This window comes from Rhinichthys klamathensis, unplaced genomic scaffold (genome assembly GCF_029890125.1).
Source record: "Rhinichthys klamathensis goyatoka isolate OS25496 unplaced genomic scaffold, OSU_Roscu_1.1 h1tg000305l_1, whole genome shotgun sequence".
Classification (NCBI taxonomy): domain Eukaryota; kingdom Metazoa; phylum Chordata; class Actinopteri; order Cypriniformes; family Leuciscidae; genus Rhinichthys; species Rhinichthys klamathensis.
In genome coordinates, this window is record NW_026606824.1 from 1,281,242 (window position 1) to 1,297,787 (window position 16,546).

Genomic DNA, 16,546 nt, shown 5'->3' on the forward strand with positions numbered 1-16,546 from the left:
AAAAAAAATTTTTTTTCACTTTTTATTTCATTTCAAAATATGCAATACAAATTGAATGTTTAAAACAAACAAAGCAAAACCAAATTAAAATTATACATAAAAAGCCGCAAAAAACGCAGGTATACGCGCATGTGTGTGTGTGTGGTGTGCGTTTGTGAAAGTGTGTTGTCTCAGTCCTTTGTGTCTCCTGCAGCAGGCATCCTGTTTTGGGATAGAAAAAGATCAAAGATTAGGGCAGTGCAAACCATAGACTGTAAAAAAAAATATGGACGTAGTGTCCGTGACGTCACCCCGTAGGTTTCTGAAAAGCATTTTTATGGGGCTTAATAATTAATTATTATTCATTTGTAATGTTATTATGTCATTAAACGTTTTACGTAAATATGCTATGGAAATACATCTTGCTTAAACAACTGTATAAGACGAGTGGTGCGTCTCATTTATAAAAAAAACTATTGACAGTTTGTGATTAGATCACAATGTAGACTGAGGAATAAACTGAGTCATCAGTCCTCGCGCATGTCGGTTTCGCAAATGTGAACAGACCACATGGGGATCACACTTGGATGTTGGATCGTCTGAATATTACCTTTCTGCTCGTCTCCTCAGATCTTTTAACTTTTGTGCCATGCAGACCTTGATCTCAGTGCCTCCGATGCCTGGGTGCCTCTTTTTGACATGGTCTGTAAGAAATGAGATTGATTACATTAAAATTTGAAAACAAGTTTGACATGAAGTGACATAACTGTCAGATTCAAACTGTGCTTTCCGCGCTATGGCTGGCGCTGACGGACGCGCTCAGCGCTTGTCATATATAATAACTATTGATAAAAGATATTCAGACATGCTTACCAATTATTAGCTGCACCTTTTGTAGGTCAAGGCTCTTTTTTCACCAACAACCCCTTTTTTTCCGTTCATGCTGCCATCTCTTCGAAAGAGAAGATGGAGTCCATAAGAGTTCTGGTTAACTTTTTGTAGCCCTTACATCTTTGAGCATGATCCAAAGCAACTGGGTTCATTAAGTCAGTCACAGACTTGTTCTGCAAAGCAAAAAATAAAATAAAAAATAGAACATTTTCGTCAGGACAGAAACCGTGATCTTTTCAACGTTATTGCATATTAGGTGAGGTTTTCACTTTGGAGCTGTGAGTGTAAATTTTAGCATACAAGTATTTATTGTTCATGCTCGAGTCTTGATACTCTTTTACCTTCATATTCCAGAGTTTAGGGGTAAAATGCGAGAAATCTCCTTTAGTGGACTTGGATATGCTGGGCACTACTCACTGATCTATATAAATGACTTGATTGCTCATGACGTCATGTAAATTGAAGTCACCATATTCTATTGAATTAATAGGAAATCATCTGACTTTAATGAGTAAACATGACCTAACGAGTCAGTGTTTTTTATATTTGAATTCTATACATTCTTACCATGTAAACATCCAAAACATTTCTGATTATTATCAATGTTGAAAACAGTTGTGCTGATTAATGTGTTTGTGTAAACCATTGTAACAGTTTAAACCATTTTTTCCCCTCCAGGATTCATTGTTAAATAGACCACAAACATATGAAGGGTAGTTTACACTAATGTTCAAACATTTGGGGTCAATGATAGATTTAAAAATGAACAGAAAAAAAAGAAGAAATTCATATTTTTACTCAGCAAGGATGCATTAAATTGATCAAAAGAGAGAGTAAGGATTTCTGTTTCAAATAAATGCTGTTATTTTAACCTTTCTATTCATCAAATAATCCTGAAAAACACAAAAATATGAAGCAGCACAACTGTTTTCAACACTGATAATAATCATAAATGTTTTTTTGAGCATCAAATCGTCATATTAGAATAATTTATGAAGGATGATGTGAAGCTGTGATGCTGAAAATTCAGCTTTGATCATAGGAAGTAATTGCATTTTACAATATATTCACATAGAAAACAGTTTTTATTTATTTATATTATTTCACAATATTATTGTTTTTAATGTTTTTTGGTGAACATAAGAGAAAGAGACATAAACATTTGTACCAAGACAATTAGTGTATGTTTGACATTAGTGTATGTTTGGCGTTTTACTTACTAATCATATGGTTCATCAATAGTGCTTTAGAGATGAAGATCAGCTCCACTCCGCTCCGTTGAAGGGCATCAGCACTGAAGGATCTAAGAACACAACAAGCCATTTGTCACTGAGCCAACAATGCAATGCCAGGTTTATTGAAAGGAAAGAAGCTACAGCAGAGGTGAAATGCAGAAAAGAGAAAGAATTTAAAGAATATACAGAATATAATTTCTTAACTAGGATAACAGAATTTGTTTTTGGGTTTACTTATTCATTTAATTTTGCTCATACGGTGTAACTTCGTTTGGATGTCAAAACCTTCTTAAAATAAACAATTTAAAAAAACAAATTGAGAAATAAAATGAGGTTATTTAATGAGCTTCCTCGGCTCACCTGTGTCCTAACGTTACTTCTCCGGCAGCAGCTTTCTCCAGAAATGTTGAAGTCGTGGAGCTTTCTCTCTGTTATGGGTTATTTTGTTACTACTGAAATCACAGAACATTTTTTAATCAAAATGTGTTTAACGTTACCATTGAGCTAACGTTAGTTTCAGCCAATTTTCTTGCTCCTGAAAGTAACATCACCGATACGTTATGTTTACGTTTGTGTTAAATAAATTAGCTCACTTCCAAGTAAAACCTTTACAAAACCTCTCATCTACACATAAGAGGTGATTAAAAGCCCAAACTTTAATAAATAAAAGTTCAACCGAGTTAACATTACGTTAGCCTAGCTAGCTGCTACCTCTTCAGAAAACGGTTGAGATCCTAACGGACTTTTTCCGAAGACACTACACCATGTAAATTTTTAACAGAATCGTGTCAATTACAAGTAAGAGAAATGTCAAAAACAGTTGTGAGTATTATTCGTGTGATTTTAGAGACTAATCTCACCTGGAAAAAGCCGTGAAAAGTTTAAACAACATCGAGAGAGGGAGTTTTGTTGCTTACCAGTAGCAGTGGTCCCGCGCCGTTTCCATGGCAACTCTGCGCGCCGGCCGCTCCAGTGTTTGAAATACTCGAAAGTTCACGCGCACGGCATTGATTAAACCACGTCAAAATCATGCAGCACTTAAAATGAAAAGTTTAATATCCACTTTATTTTATTTGAAAACGTGCTTGCAGTAGCCTATTGATTATATCAAATATAATATACTGTTGATTATGTAAAATATATTTACAATATAGCTTTAGAAATGGTAAACAGTGTTGAAATAAAAGTATTGCAAAAACTCATTAAAAACTATACGTGTATATAAGTGTTAGTATATACACATGCATTATAAGCTTTATGTTCTATGCATTTTGTGTGAAAAAGGCTATTGAAGCTAAAAATGTACAGTATTTGTGACGTGGTAACATAATTCACATGTTAAAACCTATTACAACGTGCAAATATATTTCACATGAGCTCCACATTATTACCTATAACATGTTTTCCACATGTGCCACGTGTTCCATTAAGTTCACATGTGGTGACATGTTGTTCACATGTGGTCGAACATTACTGCATGTGGTGACATGTTGTTCACATGTGGTCGAACATTACTGCATGTGGTGACATGTTGTTCACATGTGGTGAAACATTGTTCACATGTGATGACATGTTGTTCATATGTGGTCACATGTGGGCATATGTGGTCACATGTGGTCACATGTGGGCACATGTGGAAAACATGTGATAACATGTGAAATTCATGTGTTTTTTCTGTAAGGGTGGTAGTGTTTAAACATCAGACAAAAATGCACTTAAAAAAGAGAGAAAGAAAGAATAAAAAGCCAGTTTTACCAGTATGCTAGAGACGGATGCTCCTTCAGTACTTTGGTGGGCAATGCTGGAAGCTTCTTCAGCTCGGCTCTGGTGTTCTCATCACTAAAATCAACACAAATACACTTTCAGCATGCAACAAGATTCAATAACTGAAACTTTTAACATGTTTTATGTTACACATTATGGTAATCGCATGATGCACTGAATCATTATTGGACAAGTAATAGGGTGCAGAGATGTGACGACTGTCATCATTTGTCACAAAAGGATTCATTAGACAATAAACAAATCAATTTGTATATACAGTCAAATCAAAAATTATTCAGACACCAGATATAATTGTTGATATGTTTTTACTAGTGGGTGCAGGACACTATAGTTCATTTATGTAAGTGAGGATTGCAAAATAAAGTAAACTGTGACGTAGTACACCCAAAAATTCTGCATACAGTAAAATTTATAAACATTTGGGACCAAAAATGTATTTAGACACTTTGACCAGACCATGTTTTGCTGAAGTGTTTTTTCTTTAATTGCTAATGCACCTTTTTACACCACAGACTGAACACAATGAAGCATTGCTTGGTGATTTGTTGAGCTAAATTGGTATTATCTAATTGTGTAGTTAAATTCAACAGCTGACAGATATTCATCATAATTCATCTGTGAGAGTCTAACAGAAGGACGGACAACACCAGTCAAATATCAACTTACTTCATAACTCTGAGTTATTGTCATATTTTATCACCATTTTCTATAGCGAATAAACTGTGATAATGTGAGAAATGTTGAAGGTGTCTGAATAAAGTTAGGTTTGACTGTAGTTTGCTCTAGTTAAGAGAATAACAGCTTAAATAAAAAGCTATCAAATAACCTCAGAACTCTTGAATAAAGCACACAAATCGCATGGACTACTTTATGGTGCTTTTTAGACCTTCATTCATGCGTTTAAGCTATTTCTAAAACAGCAGCTTGAACATCCCACTAAATAACCCCTAAAGAAAGTCATTTAGGTTTGGAAAGACGTGATTCTGAGTGAATCATGACAGACTTTTCCTTTAATACAGAGCTTGTCCAACTTTCAAAACTTTTCTGACCCAAGGACCTTTAATTATTACATTATTCTAATCTCATGCTGACCTTGTTTCTCAATTAACAACCCTTAATGTCTTTTCCCATATCTTGGATTCACTGCATCTCTGCCTCACTGCCTGACAGACAGAGATTTAGTTTAAATGTCTCTATTGAAGCAACCAATTAATCTTAAGAATATATATTTTATATATAAATATGAGTGCAGAGACCTCCTGCAGTGCCTTCATATAGTCCTGGGTAAAAGCTCGGAGTTTTATCGCAACACTTGACAGTAGAAAGTGACATTAAAGCCTGGAAATAAAGACATTTTTCAAAGTTTGTGAACTTTGTGTTAAATAAGTGTGGTGGAACTACACACCTTGTATAGTCTCCTTTAGATTCCTGTAAAACAAAATATGTAAAGCATGTGCATGTAATACACAACACTGACTAAAAACAGAAAAACATGTCATAATATATAAAAGCTCTGGTATTTTTACCTGCAATGCATGAGCAGCTAATTTAAAAACCAGCTCACTCTCCACCTCAATGTCACCCTGTGGACAAACAAGCACAACTCATTCTGAATCACTTTTAAATACGTGCTCTGAATGCTTCGAAATCATTTTCATTGTGTCCATTTATTAATGTAATGAGGAAGCACACACAGTATTTGAACTATGCATGTGACATTCCTGCCATGGGCATCGATTTGTTTTGGCGAAATGGCTTAGCTAATGAATAATAATGAGGTTACACACAAATAATGGAAAATAATTGTTACTGTTTTCATAAATAAATAGTCTGTCATGTATATGAAATAGTCCCTGAACCAACTGCCTTAGAACAGTTTATTATAATATAAATAATGTGCCGCTGTATGTTGGAGACGCACGTTTACATTATGTTTGTGATTTCAGTGGAACGGAGCGTGAGCTGTGGAAAAGAACAACAGATTGAGAGAGGTGTGTGTGTGTGTGTGAGAACATATAACTGCTGTCTCTTTTTGCCACTGATAGCAATCACAACAAACACTCAACAAACACAACACACATCTATGGAAGCTTGTTTCCACCAACAAACTCGATATCTCACAACTCTGACTTTATTTCTAAGAACTGCAAGTTATAAAACCGGAATTGCGAGAAATAAAGTCTGAATTGACGTTGTTTATATATTAAGATATACGAGCTATAAACTTGATAAATTCTGAAAAATAAAGTCGGAATTTACTTTTTCGGAATTTTTTTATTTTTATATTGAGATATGGAGAGATATACTCTGACTTTTTTCCCCACAATTGCAAGTTTACATCTCACGATTTGGATATTTTTTCTCAGAATTGCAAGTTATAATCTCGCAATTGTGGGGAAAAAGTGAGAATATATCTCGCTATATCTCAATATATAAAAAATAAAGTAAATTCTGGCTTCATTTTTCAGAATTTATAAAGTATATAGCTTGTATATCTTAATACATAAACAATGTCAATTGCGAGTTTACATCTCACGATTTGTCTGAATTTACTTGATTTGTTTATATATTTAGATATAAACATGCAATTTTGACTTTTGTTCTGATAATTCCAAGTTTATATCTCGCAATTCTGACTTTATTTCCTCACTATTGCGAGTTATAAGCTAAGAAATGTAAGAAATTAAGTCAGCATTGACTTTATTTTTATATATATATATATATATATATGCACTCACCGGCCACTTTATTAGGTACACCTGTCCAACTGCTCGTTAACACTTAATTTCTAAGCAGCCAATCACATGGCGGCAACTCAGTGCATTTAGGCATGTAGACATGGTCAAGACAATCTCCTGCAGTTCAAACCGAGCATCAGTATGGGGAAGAAAGGTGATTTGAGTGACTTTGAACGTGGCATGATTGTTGGTGCCAGAAGGGCTGGTCTGAGTATTTCAGAAACTGCTAATCTACTGGGATTTTCACGCACAACCATCTCTAGGGTTTACAGAGAATGGTCCGAAAAAGAAAAAACATCCAGTGAGCGGCAGTTCTGTGGGCGGAAATGCCTTGTTGATGCCAGAGGTCAGAGGAGAATGGCCAGACTGGTTCGAGCTGATAGAAGGGCAACAGTGACTGAAATAACCACTCGTTACAACCGAGGTATGCAGCAAAGCATTTGTGAAGCCACAACACGCACAACCTTGAGGCGGATGGGCTACAACAGCAGAAGACTCCACCGGGTACCACTCATCTCCACTACAAATAGGAAAAAGAGGCTACAATTTGCAAGAGCTCACCAAAATTGAACAGTTGAAGACTGGAAAAATGTTGCCTGGTCTGATGAGTCTCGATTTCTGTTGAGACATTCAGATGGTAGAGTCAGAATTTGGCGTAAACAGAATGAGAACATGGATCCATCATGCCTTGTTACCACTGTGCAGGCTGGTGGTGGTGGTGTAATGGTGTGGGGGATGTTTTCCTGGCACACTTTAGGCCCCTTAGTGCCAATTGGGCATCGTTTAAATGCCACGGCCTACCTGAGCATTGTTTCTGACCATGTCCATCCCTTTATGGCCACCATGTACCCATCCTCTGATGGCTACTTCCACCATGGCACAAAGCTCTAATCATTTCAAATTGGTTTCTTGAACATGACAATGAGTTCACTGTACTAAAATGGCCTCCACAGTCACCAGATCTCAACCCAATAGAGCATCTTTGGGATGTGGTGGAACGGGAGATTCGCATCATGGATGTGCAGCCGACAAATCTGCGGCAACTGTGTGATGCCATCATGTCAATATGGACCAAACTCCCTGAGGAATGCTTCCAGCACCTTGTTGAATCTATGCCACGAAGAATTGAGGCAGTTCTGAAGGCAAAAGGGGGTCCAACCTGTTACTAGCATGGGGTACCTAATAAAGTGGCCGGTGAGTGTATATATATATATATATATATATACAGTATATTGAGATATACTGATTTAAACTCACAATTCTGACTTTTTACTTCGCAATTGCGAGTTTATATCTCACAATTTTAACTTTATAAACTTTGCGAGAAATAAAGTTCGAACTGACTTTTTTCATTTATATATTTAGATATATTAAAATATAAACACGCACTTCTGATTTTTTCTCGCAATTGTGAGTTTATATCTTGCAATTAAGAATTGATTTCTCCTGAACGCAAGTTATTAACTCGAAATGATGAGAAATAAAGTCAGAATTGACTTCATTTGTTTATATATTTAGATATAAACACGCAATTCTGACATTTTTCCTCGCAATAGAGAGTTTAGATCTCACGATTTGGACTCTCAATTTATATCTCTAAAAAATATATATCATGAAACAAAAGTCTAATTTGTGAGATAAAAAGTCACAATTATTTTGTTTTTAATTCTGTGGCGGAAACAAGCTTCCATACAATTGAAATGCTTCCTCTGTATGACACAATTCTGCCGCAAGCTCATAAAGCGTTGAGGGAAACCCAGGCCATGGCGAAGAGTGACAAAAATGTTGCCCATGCTGCAATCACACAAAACAATCCTTATGTTGGTCATGATGGAAGAATCTTAGAGGAATTGCTCTGTTTTCTTGATTCACACAAGCCTAACCGATACACATACTTCTTCCATGGCCTTGGGATGCAATAACTCATATCAACGCTCTGAGGTCTGTGGCTTTTTAATTGTTTATGGAGGCGAGAAATGAGACAGTGAATCACTTCAGGGGGTAAACAGGCACAAATGTACTCACGTTATAGATGGCAGACTTGGCATTCAGAAAGAATAGCTCCACAGTCGTGTGCTCCTTTAGAAGTGAAATGCTCTCGATATAAAACCTGCAAATGGCAAACCCGTCAGTTAATCGCAATTTCGTAGTAATAAAACAGGGCGAAAAGACAAAAACCTCACTTCAAATCTAAAACAAGGTGCTTCTTTGGAGCGGCACCACAGTGATTGAGTCCAGGAATGTGTCCTGCATTCTGTGGTCGATGTGGTCATGTGACCTAAGACATCATGAGGTAGCGATCACATACCTCACCAGGAACTGAAGAGCAATAGGCCCTGATTTCTTGGAGAAGTCGTGTTCCAGCACTCTGCGGTCCAGCTGCAACCATTTGCACTGACCACTGGAAGAGGAAAGTTAATCTGGCTCAAATGTGCGATCAGACATTCTTATTCAACCCATCAAACGCTCTGCAATTTAGCACTAATATATGAAAATCATCTGACTTTAACAGGACTCAACTGAGCCGAACTAGATGAGATTTTGCAGTAGTGATGACTGAAACAATGTTAGGCTATGCATAAATAGTGTTTTTGAACTGGTCAAACACATTTGTGACTTGTTTGTACAACCTTTGACTGTACGTTTGGGAGTAAACTGAGAGGAGGACGACATTTTAGAATAACAGTGCCATAGTATTAATGGTTTTTTGATCATGGTCCCTTGATTATACTGTACTATGTTTTCCCATGTACTATCACAGTACAGTTGGTATTCTTTGAAGTACCATATACTGTAAATACCATGGTATATAAATATGGTAATTATTCAGTGTCAAGGTAAATATTAAAGTAAAATGGTATTACCATGTAAAACAATGCTATATTATGGTACCCCAACAGTATTTTTTGTAAGGGAAACTTTGATGCAATCTGTGAAAAACAGCAGTATTAAGAGTGATTTTTTTTTTTTTGCATTTCCATTTTAATGTACTTTTATCCCACTGGTGCTGTCCGGCCATTTTTGAGTGAAAACTTTTATATTTATTTTTTTGTAGAATTTTGATTTCATCGGAATGGCACGAAATTTGGTAAAGGTTTCGGCACTTGCTGTATGATTGAAAAGGTTAAATGGTCCTGAAAAAATAGTCACACTTGTATTGTTCACGGTCAAAAATGGCCGCATTGGAAATGAATGGGAGACAAATTTCATCTACTGGAAACTTTTGGTACTGCGGCCAAACAAAATCTTACTGAAAGCTATTTTTTTTAGATATCAACCTCAAATTTGGAGCGCAGCTTGTTAAGATTTATGGTTTTGATTTTCTCACAGTTTTAGAGTAAAACGTGTTTTGGTCATCCTTCAAGCAAAACGGCTTATTTCTTTAAATTGGAAGAGTATTTGTGCACCGAGTATAAGACGTTGGCTAAAAGAAATGGTAACAAATATATCAATGGAAAAGATTACTTATATTTTAAGGGACAAATATAAATATTTTGAGGGACCTTTCAGATCATTCTTAAAATGTGGTAGACTTGGAAAGGTGTTAATAAAAGACTAAGAAAAGAGGAGGTATAGAATAGCAATTTAAAATACTGAGAGGCTGTTTTTGTTTTATTTTTGTTTTGTCTTTTTGTTTTTGTGGGGGTTTTTTTTGTTGTTTTTTTGTTCTTGTTTCCTGTTACATGGAAATGTATATATGTTCATGTGTTTAGTTCAAAAGCAAAAACAATAGTAAAAAAAAATTGGTCAAAAAACGTGTTTTGGTGTTTTGCTCCAAAGCACTCAAAGATCTATCTCCGTTTAAATTGGAAATGAAATTTTCAGGTCCATGCTCAAAAAGTGAATACAGTAAATGTATAATAACTACTGCATAAATATAATTTAGAACAATAAATCATTTACTTTCCTCATGGTGTTGGTGTTCCAAAACCCATTTAATTTGAAACTCAAATGAAGATATTTTTAATGAAATCTGTACGATTTCTGTCTCCCGGTTGAAAGTCCATTCCACCAAAGACATTGTAAAATGAATCCATATAAATCGAGCAGCGAGTAATTAATGAAAGAATTTTCATTTTTAGGTGATCTATCCATTTAAATTCAGATTTGACATATCCTTTCATCCTTTATGTTTTCATAAAGCTAGATTTGTCCAAATGTTCCATGGGAACAATGCACCTCTGCAGATAACATCATTAAAAAGAGGCACTCACGTGTCATCCACATAGGTGAACCCAAAGTATTCCTTCTCCTTAAGGTTAAAATGCGATGAGACCAAATCCAAGAGTTCACGAGACAACAGCTTCGGCTGCGAGAGAAAATCCATTGATCAATATAATGTGAGACAGGGAGGTTTACTGAGGTCCATTACTCTTGAGTGGGAGGTGTAATAGACTAGAGCTGGGATCAGAACTGTGAGACATTATACCTGAACCAACATCTCCAGCTTTCTGTCGTCCAGGAGCTGCACCTGGCAGAGGCGTCCCTCGGTCATCTGTGGACACAGTTATGACGTCAGATGACCGACACTGCACTGTTGCCACCTTCTCTCCTCACTATAGTGACACACTGAACATTTCATATATTTTCACATAATAACTGTCATCAAAACCAGAGGTATAAATCACAAGGAATCTCTTTTAACAGCAATAGCCAAAGCAAACTTAGAAAGAATCTGTTATGTCAGCATATTGAGATGGAGTTGAGACATTTCTGCAAATGGCTGGTTAATTCTCAAGTCCCTAATGCTGAAATTTCACGAGCACTAATTTCATTTAAGCATTAGTGCTGGACATTGTTATTTGTATTTTCAAATTCAAATGATTAAACTACATTGTTATTACGTTTGGAATCCAGCCTGCCAGCCAACCAACCAAACAAACAAACAAACAAATAAAAAGAACAAACCAAAACAAATAAACAACAAAACAAACAAAACAACCAACAAACCAATCAGCAAACCAACCAAACAAATAAACAACCAGCAGATGAAAACAAACAACAACCAAAAAACAAAACAGACAATCAAACAGCTAATCAACCAACCAAACAAATCAACCAGCAAAAAACAAAACAAATAAATAAATAAACAACTAAACAAACACACAACCAGCCACCCAAACTAGCAAACAAACAAACAAACCAGAAAAGCAACCAAACAAACAAAAACAACCAATCAACAAAAAAACTAACAACCAGACAAATAAGCAAATAAATAAACAAAACAACCAACCAAAAAACAACCAGACAAATAAGCAAACAAAAAACAATACAACCAACCAAAAACAAACAAACAAACAGCCAATTAACCAACCAAGCAAATAAACAACCAGCAAACAAACAAACAAATAAACAACCAAACAACCAGCCACCCAACCTAGCAAGCAAACAAACAAACAAACAAACCAGAAAACCAACCAACCAACCAACCACACAAAAAAAATTAATTAAAAAAATGAATAAACAAACAAACAAATACCCCATAACATTTCTCTTTCAGAACCCTGTAACATTTAGGGCTGAACATTACAGGGATGAAGGTCAGCGCAACAAAGGCCAGCTCTATGCATACTGTAAGTAATATGCATTGTATTTATTTATTTTTGTTTGGTATCGCTGCTAATCCAGGGGCAATTTGGTGACAAATTCAATAAAACTTTGAATCTGTTTTTAATGAGATGCATTTAAACCAGTAGAAGCGGTTTTTTCCAGGACTGTGTAGAGATTCCTCATGTATCGGCATTCTGCAGCAGAGGCCATGCACACACAGATTATTGTGGAAAAACACACATTTGTGTGCGCAGAACAAAACAGAAACTAGTTATTTTTCTGTCACTGAAAATAACAACAGGATGTTGGACAAAGAAGTGAATGTTAGTACATTTTAAAATAGATAAAACATCTGTTAACAAACCCAGTAGAATCTTATATAACCACAAAAACGACACAAAATTGCTTTGTTTTTCAGCTCAGCACATAGAGACTGTGCTATAAAACGACCAATACCAAACATGTCTGTTTACAATATACTGTGGTGGTGGAGTTGATGTGTAATTTCATGTAGCTGTTTGTGTTCTTGTAAAAGTCTATTCCAAATGATTCAAAATATGATTTAATCTTTAGTCAGGATAAACGTGGATAATAATACTTGAAGTTTTATTAGTAGACTAGCTTTCTTACTATAGCACAGATCTTTCATTTGCACTGCGGAGAGCTGAACCTACGTGCTGTATTTCTCAGAGTTATTGCTTTATGAGACTGATATTTTGGAAAAGTTTCAAATACCCTTCTCCAAGCCTGTAATTTGTGTTTGCATGAGCTGTTTTTTGGAGAACATTAACTTTTACAATGACATTACAATGAACAATGTACAGCAGGATCCAAAGATCCTACGAAAAAAGCTTTTATTTGGTATTTTCCCATTTTGTTTCATTACAAATGATACTATCAGTATATGATCAATGTCACAAGTTTGCTTAATAATAGTGACCTAGAAATAGAAGGCCTAGTAATATTAGTAACAATATCAATCTTACATTTTTATTTTTATTTAACTTTTCTAAGTTTAAATCTAAAAAAACGTCTGATCTCAGATTGTCAGTATGAATATGACTCATCATGGCCAGAGAAAAAAAGTATTTTAATAAAAAGTAACTCTCACTTAAAGCTGCAGTCCGTATCTTTTCCTCTTTGTCGCCATCTCTCTGTTCGAAATCTGTAACTGCAGTGATTAGCGGAATTATCATCTTTACGTGGGTTGTAAATCGGCATGAAACAGCGCGGATGAACACAGTGCTTTGAGGCGAGTGCTGCTGTCAGTCACCGCGCTGTGTGGATACTGTCATACAGACCAAGTTTGACCAACATAAGAATTTTCATAAGAAAATGTCTTCTGAACAAGTAAGTAACATCCATTTTTGTTCTGACCAACTAAGGGGGAAAAAGCATTCGACATGATAAGCTTCGTTAGATTTAATCAACGCGATTTACAGCAACCGTGCAAATTATAGCCTACTTTGTTCTCAAATTGTTCATGTTAACAACATCACATCAGCATTGCGTGACTAATGTTAAATTTAATGTGTTTTATGGTTAGCAGCTACCTGTGTAGTTCAGAATTCATATTCTCCATAATAGCAAAACGAGAAAGGCACAATAAAGGAAACTCCATAACTGTGAATTAAGAAAACGTACTGTTACACGATTGAACTATTGAAATGTCTTACTTGTTCAGCAGAAAAAAGCCGTCTCTTCTTCCGTTTCGTGTTCACGCACTTTTCAAAAGCCCCGCCGATGTTTAAATCCTTGTGTTCGCATGAGACGGTTTCTTTCTCTTTCTCTAGCCACCTTAAATCCGAAGTGCGAAGTCTTTTGGGTTTTATAACTGCTGAATCTCCAGTTGACACTGATGATTGTTGTTTGGATCTTTCTGGATGCCATAAGTTTAATTATGTAAAGTGCTGCGAGAAAAGCCTATACATCTAAACATCTCGTCACGCGCAGTATAGCCGGCTAGCCGAAACTCCTTCTTTATGTGTACGGGTGTGACGTCATGACGCAAAGACATGCTCGAATTTCCCGCGGAAACCCACCAGTACCACTGGAATTAAAATCATTATTACAAGCTAACCGTTTTGAATCTAGCTATGGCAAGCAGATAGTTTTGACCACTGGCAGAATAAGTTTTTTTTAATATAATTATTTTAAATTATTTTTAACTTAAAAAAGTTACGGACTGGAGCTTTAAAGAAGTTCACAGTTGTGTATTAAAGTATCAACGTTGTCACAGATGTTTCTCCTAAAATAACAAGAGAAATACAAATAGACATTTTTGTCTGAGTATAGATCAGATTATTCAGCCTCGACACATTTTCAGATCGAGTTGATTATGCGTTTCATTTTGAAATCTCGGTAACACTTTACAATAAGCTTCATTAGTTAATATTAGTTAATGTATTAACTAACATGAACTAACAATGAGCAATACATGTGTTACAGTATTTATTAATACTTGTTAATGTTAGTTAATAAAAATCCAGCTGTTGTTCATGTTAGCTCACAGTGCATTAACTAATGTTACCAGATACAGTCTTAGATTTTAACAATGTATTAGTAAATGTTAATTAATATTAACAAAGATTAATTAATGCTGTGGAAGTATTGTTCATTCTTAGGTCATGTTTACTAAGGTAGTTAACCAATGTCAACTAATGAACCTTATTGTAAAGTGTTACCAAAAACTCAGACTTTAAGAAATAAGACATGAAAGACCAAACAACATTCTCCATTGTAAAAGATTCAAAGACCCCAAAAACAGACCATCACATATGACGCACAAACACAATCCAGACTGAAATGATCCCAAAAGTCCCAAAGCCTCCTCAAGCTGTTGGGAAAGAGCGCCAGTACCTGATAGACGTGGCCCGGGTCGAAGCAGGTTTGTAGGCACTGTTGACATGACCTCATCCTCTGCAGGAAACACCTCTGGATCATCCACAGGACGATCTGCCATATGAAACTGAGCAGAGCTTCCAGCCCACACACTAAACCCCACGCCATGCCTGTCCCGCCACCGGCTGGTACCCGGGTCGCCCCCGTCTTACGCAACCAGACTCAAACTCGAGACAGACCGTTCTTTCACCACCTCCTAATCTTTGCTCCCTCGTGCAAGATCGACAACTAGGTGACATGCGTTTCGACTACATTCCCCATGAGCGTGGAGACTCGGCTGCGCCCCTGGAGAGGGTGGAAGGGGGATTTCTCTTTTCCGTGTGTGCGCTGAGGTTAGAGCCGGAGACTCTGGGAGGCCGGCCAGGCTGAGGAGGAAAGAGCTGAGGTTTGTGGGGAATAAGGGCTGCCCTGCCAGCCACGGTTTTAGCTCATGGTTCCACTGGTCCTTTTTCGAGCACACATGGAGACTCAAAGGGCAGATTTGTTTGCACACACACACACACACACACACACACACACACACATGCACAAAAAACACAATCCTGCCATTTTGCTTCCAAAAGTAAACCAGGCTCTGCCACATCGATTTCTGCGGCCTGTCCACGTGTCCCAGAAGCTGCTCCTGCTTTACTGCCTGATCCAAAGTGAGAGGATTTACACGGCAATACAGCTTAAAATATACATAATCCTATGGGCAGTGTTGTGCCTGAACGCGTTCATTGAACGATAGTTCATGAACTCGTTCATATTTTTGGGCGAACGTGAACTGAACGTACTGTATTACTGCCTGATGAACGTTACTGTGAACGTGTTCATTCTGGTGTCTGTGAACGCACGCTCTCTCAGTTTAACTTCGTTCAATAGGGTGCCAGATTTCTATAGAGGCTTCCAGGCGAAAACCCGGCTAAAACACACCGTAAACAGGCCTTAATATGTAGCGAAAAAAACACCCAATCTGGCAACACCAGCCACCAGTGTCGCACCGCCGCATGCCTCATCAAAACAAAAAGCAGCATGTGGTCGACAAAGCATCGAGGAGGCGTCGTATGATCATTTAAACGAGTTTTAAGGCAAGGTCGGTGAGGATGGGAAAAATCTTTTTTAATTTTTAATCTCATTTCTGTGCAAACTTTGCCCGCCGATAAAATAATTGCTGTCTGTGGTTGTATATGGGCTGTGGCAATAATTTAAAACAAAATAAATAGCTCGCAGCAACATATGGAAAAAAAGAACTATGAACTAGTTCATTTTTTTGAAACTGTGAACTTAGTTCAAAATTTTGAAGTATGAACTATGAACTGAACTAGTTCATTTTAAAATTTGTGAACTGAACTTTGAACTAGTTCATGTAGAAAGTGAACTTTCCCAACACTGCCTATGGGCCCTAAGCGCATGGTCTAAAGTGCACTTAGAGCGTGTCCGAATCCACTTTTTCTAGTTTTACGACGGGAAAAATGGTTGGCACAC

General features: G+C 36.7%; 1 protein-coding gene across 1 annotated transcript in view; it reads right to left on the bottom strand.

Annotated features, from left to right (window-relative positions):
* frmd4bb (FERM domain containing 4Bb) overlaps positions 1-15,202 on the bottom strand; it is a 37,493-nt gene extending 22,291 nt beyond the window's left edge. Inside the window, exons 1-8 of the mRNA XM_056270667.1 lie at positions 15,038-15,202; positions 11,058-11,123; positions 10,843-10,937; positions 8,937-9,029; positions 8,654-8,738; positions 5,417-5,473; positions 5,296-5,318; positions 3,861-3,944 (exon numbers count right to left, since the gene is read on the bottom strand). Coding sequence (XP_056126642.1) covers positions 3,861-3,944; positions 5,296-5,318; positions 5,417-5,473; positions 8,654-8,738; positions 8,937-9,029; positions 10,843-10,937; positions 11,058-11,123; positions 15,038-15,187 — 653 coding nt within the window. The 5' untranslated portion in view covers positions 15,188-15,202. The remainder of the gene's footprint in view (positions 1-3,860; positions 3,945-5,295; positions 5,319-5,416; positions 5,474-8,653; positions 8,739-8,936; positions 9,030-10,842; positions 10,938-11,057; positions 11,124-15,037) is intronic.
* Between the last annotated feature and the right edge of the window lie 1,344 nt (positions 15,203-16,546).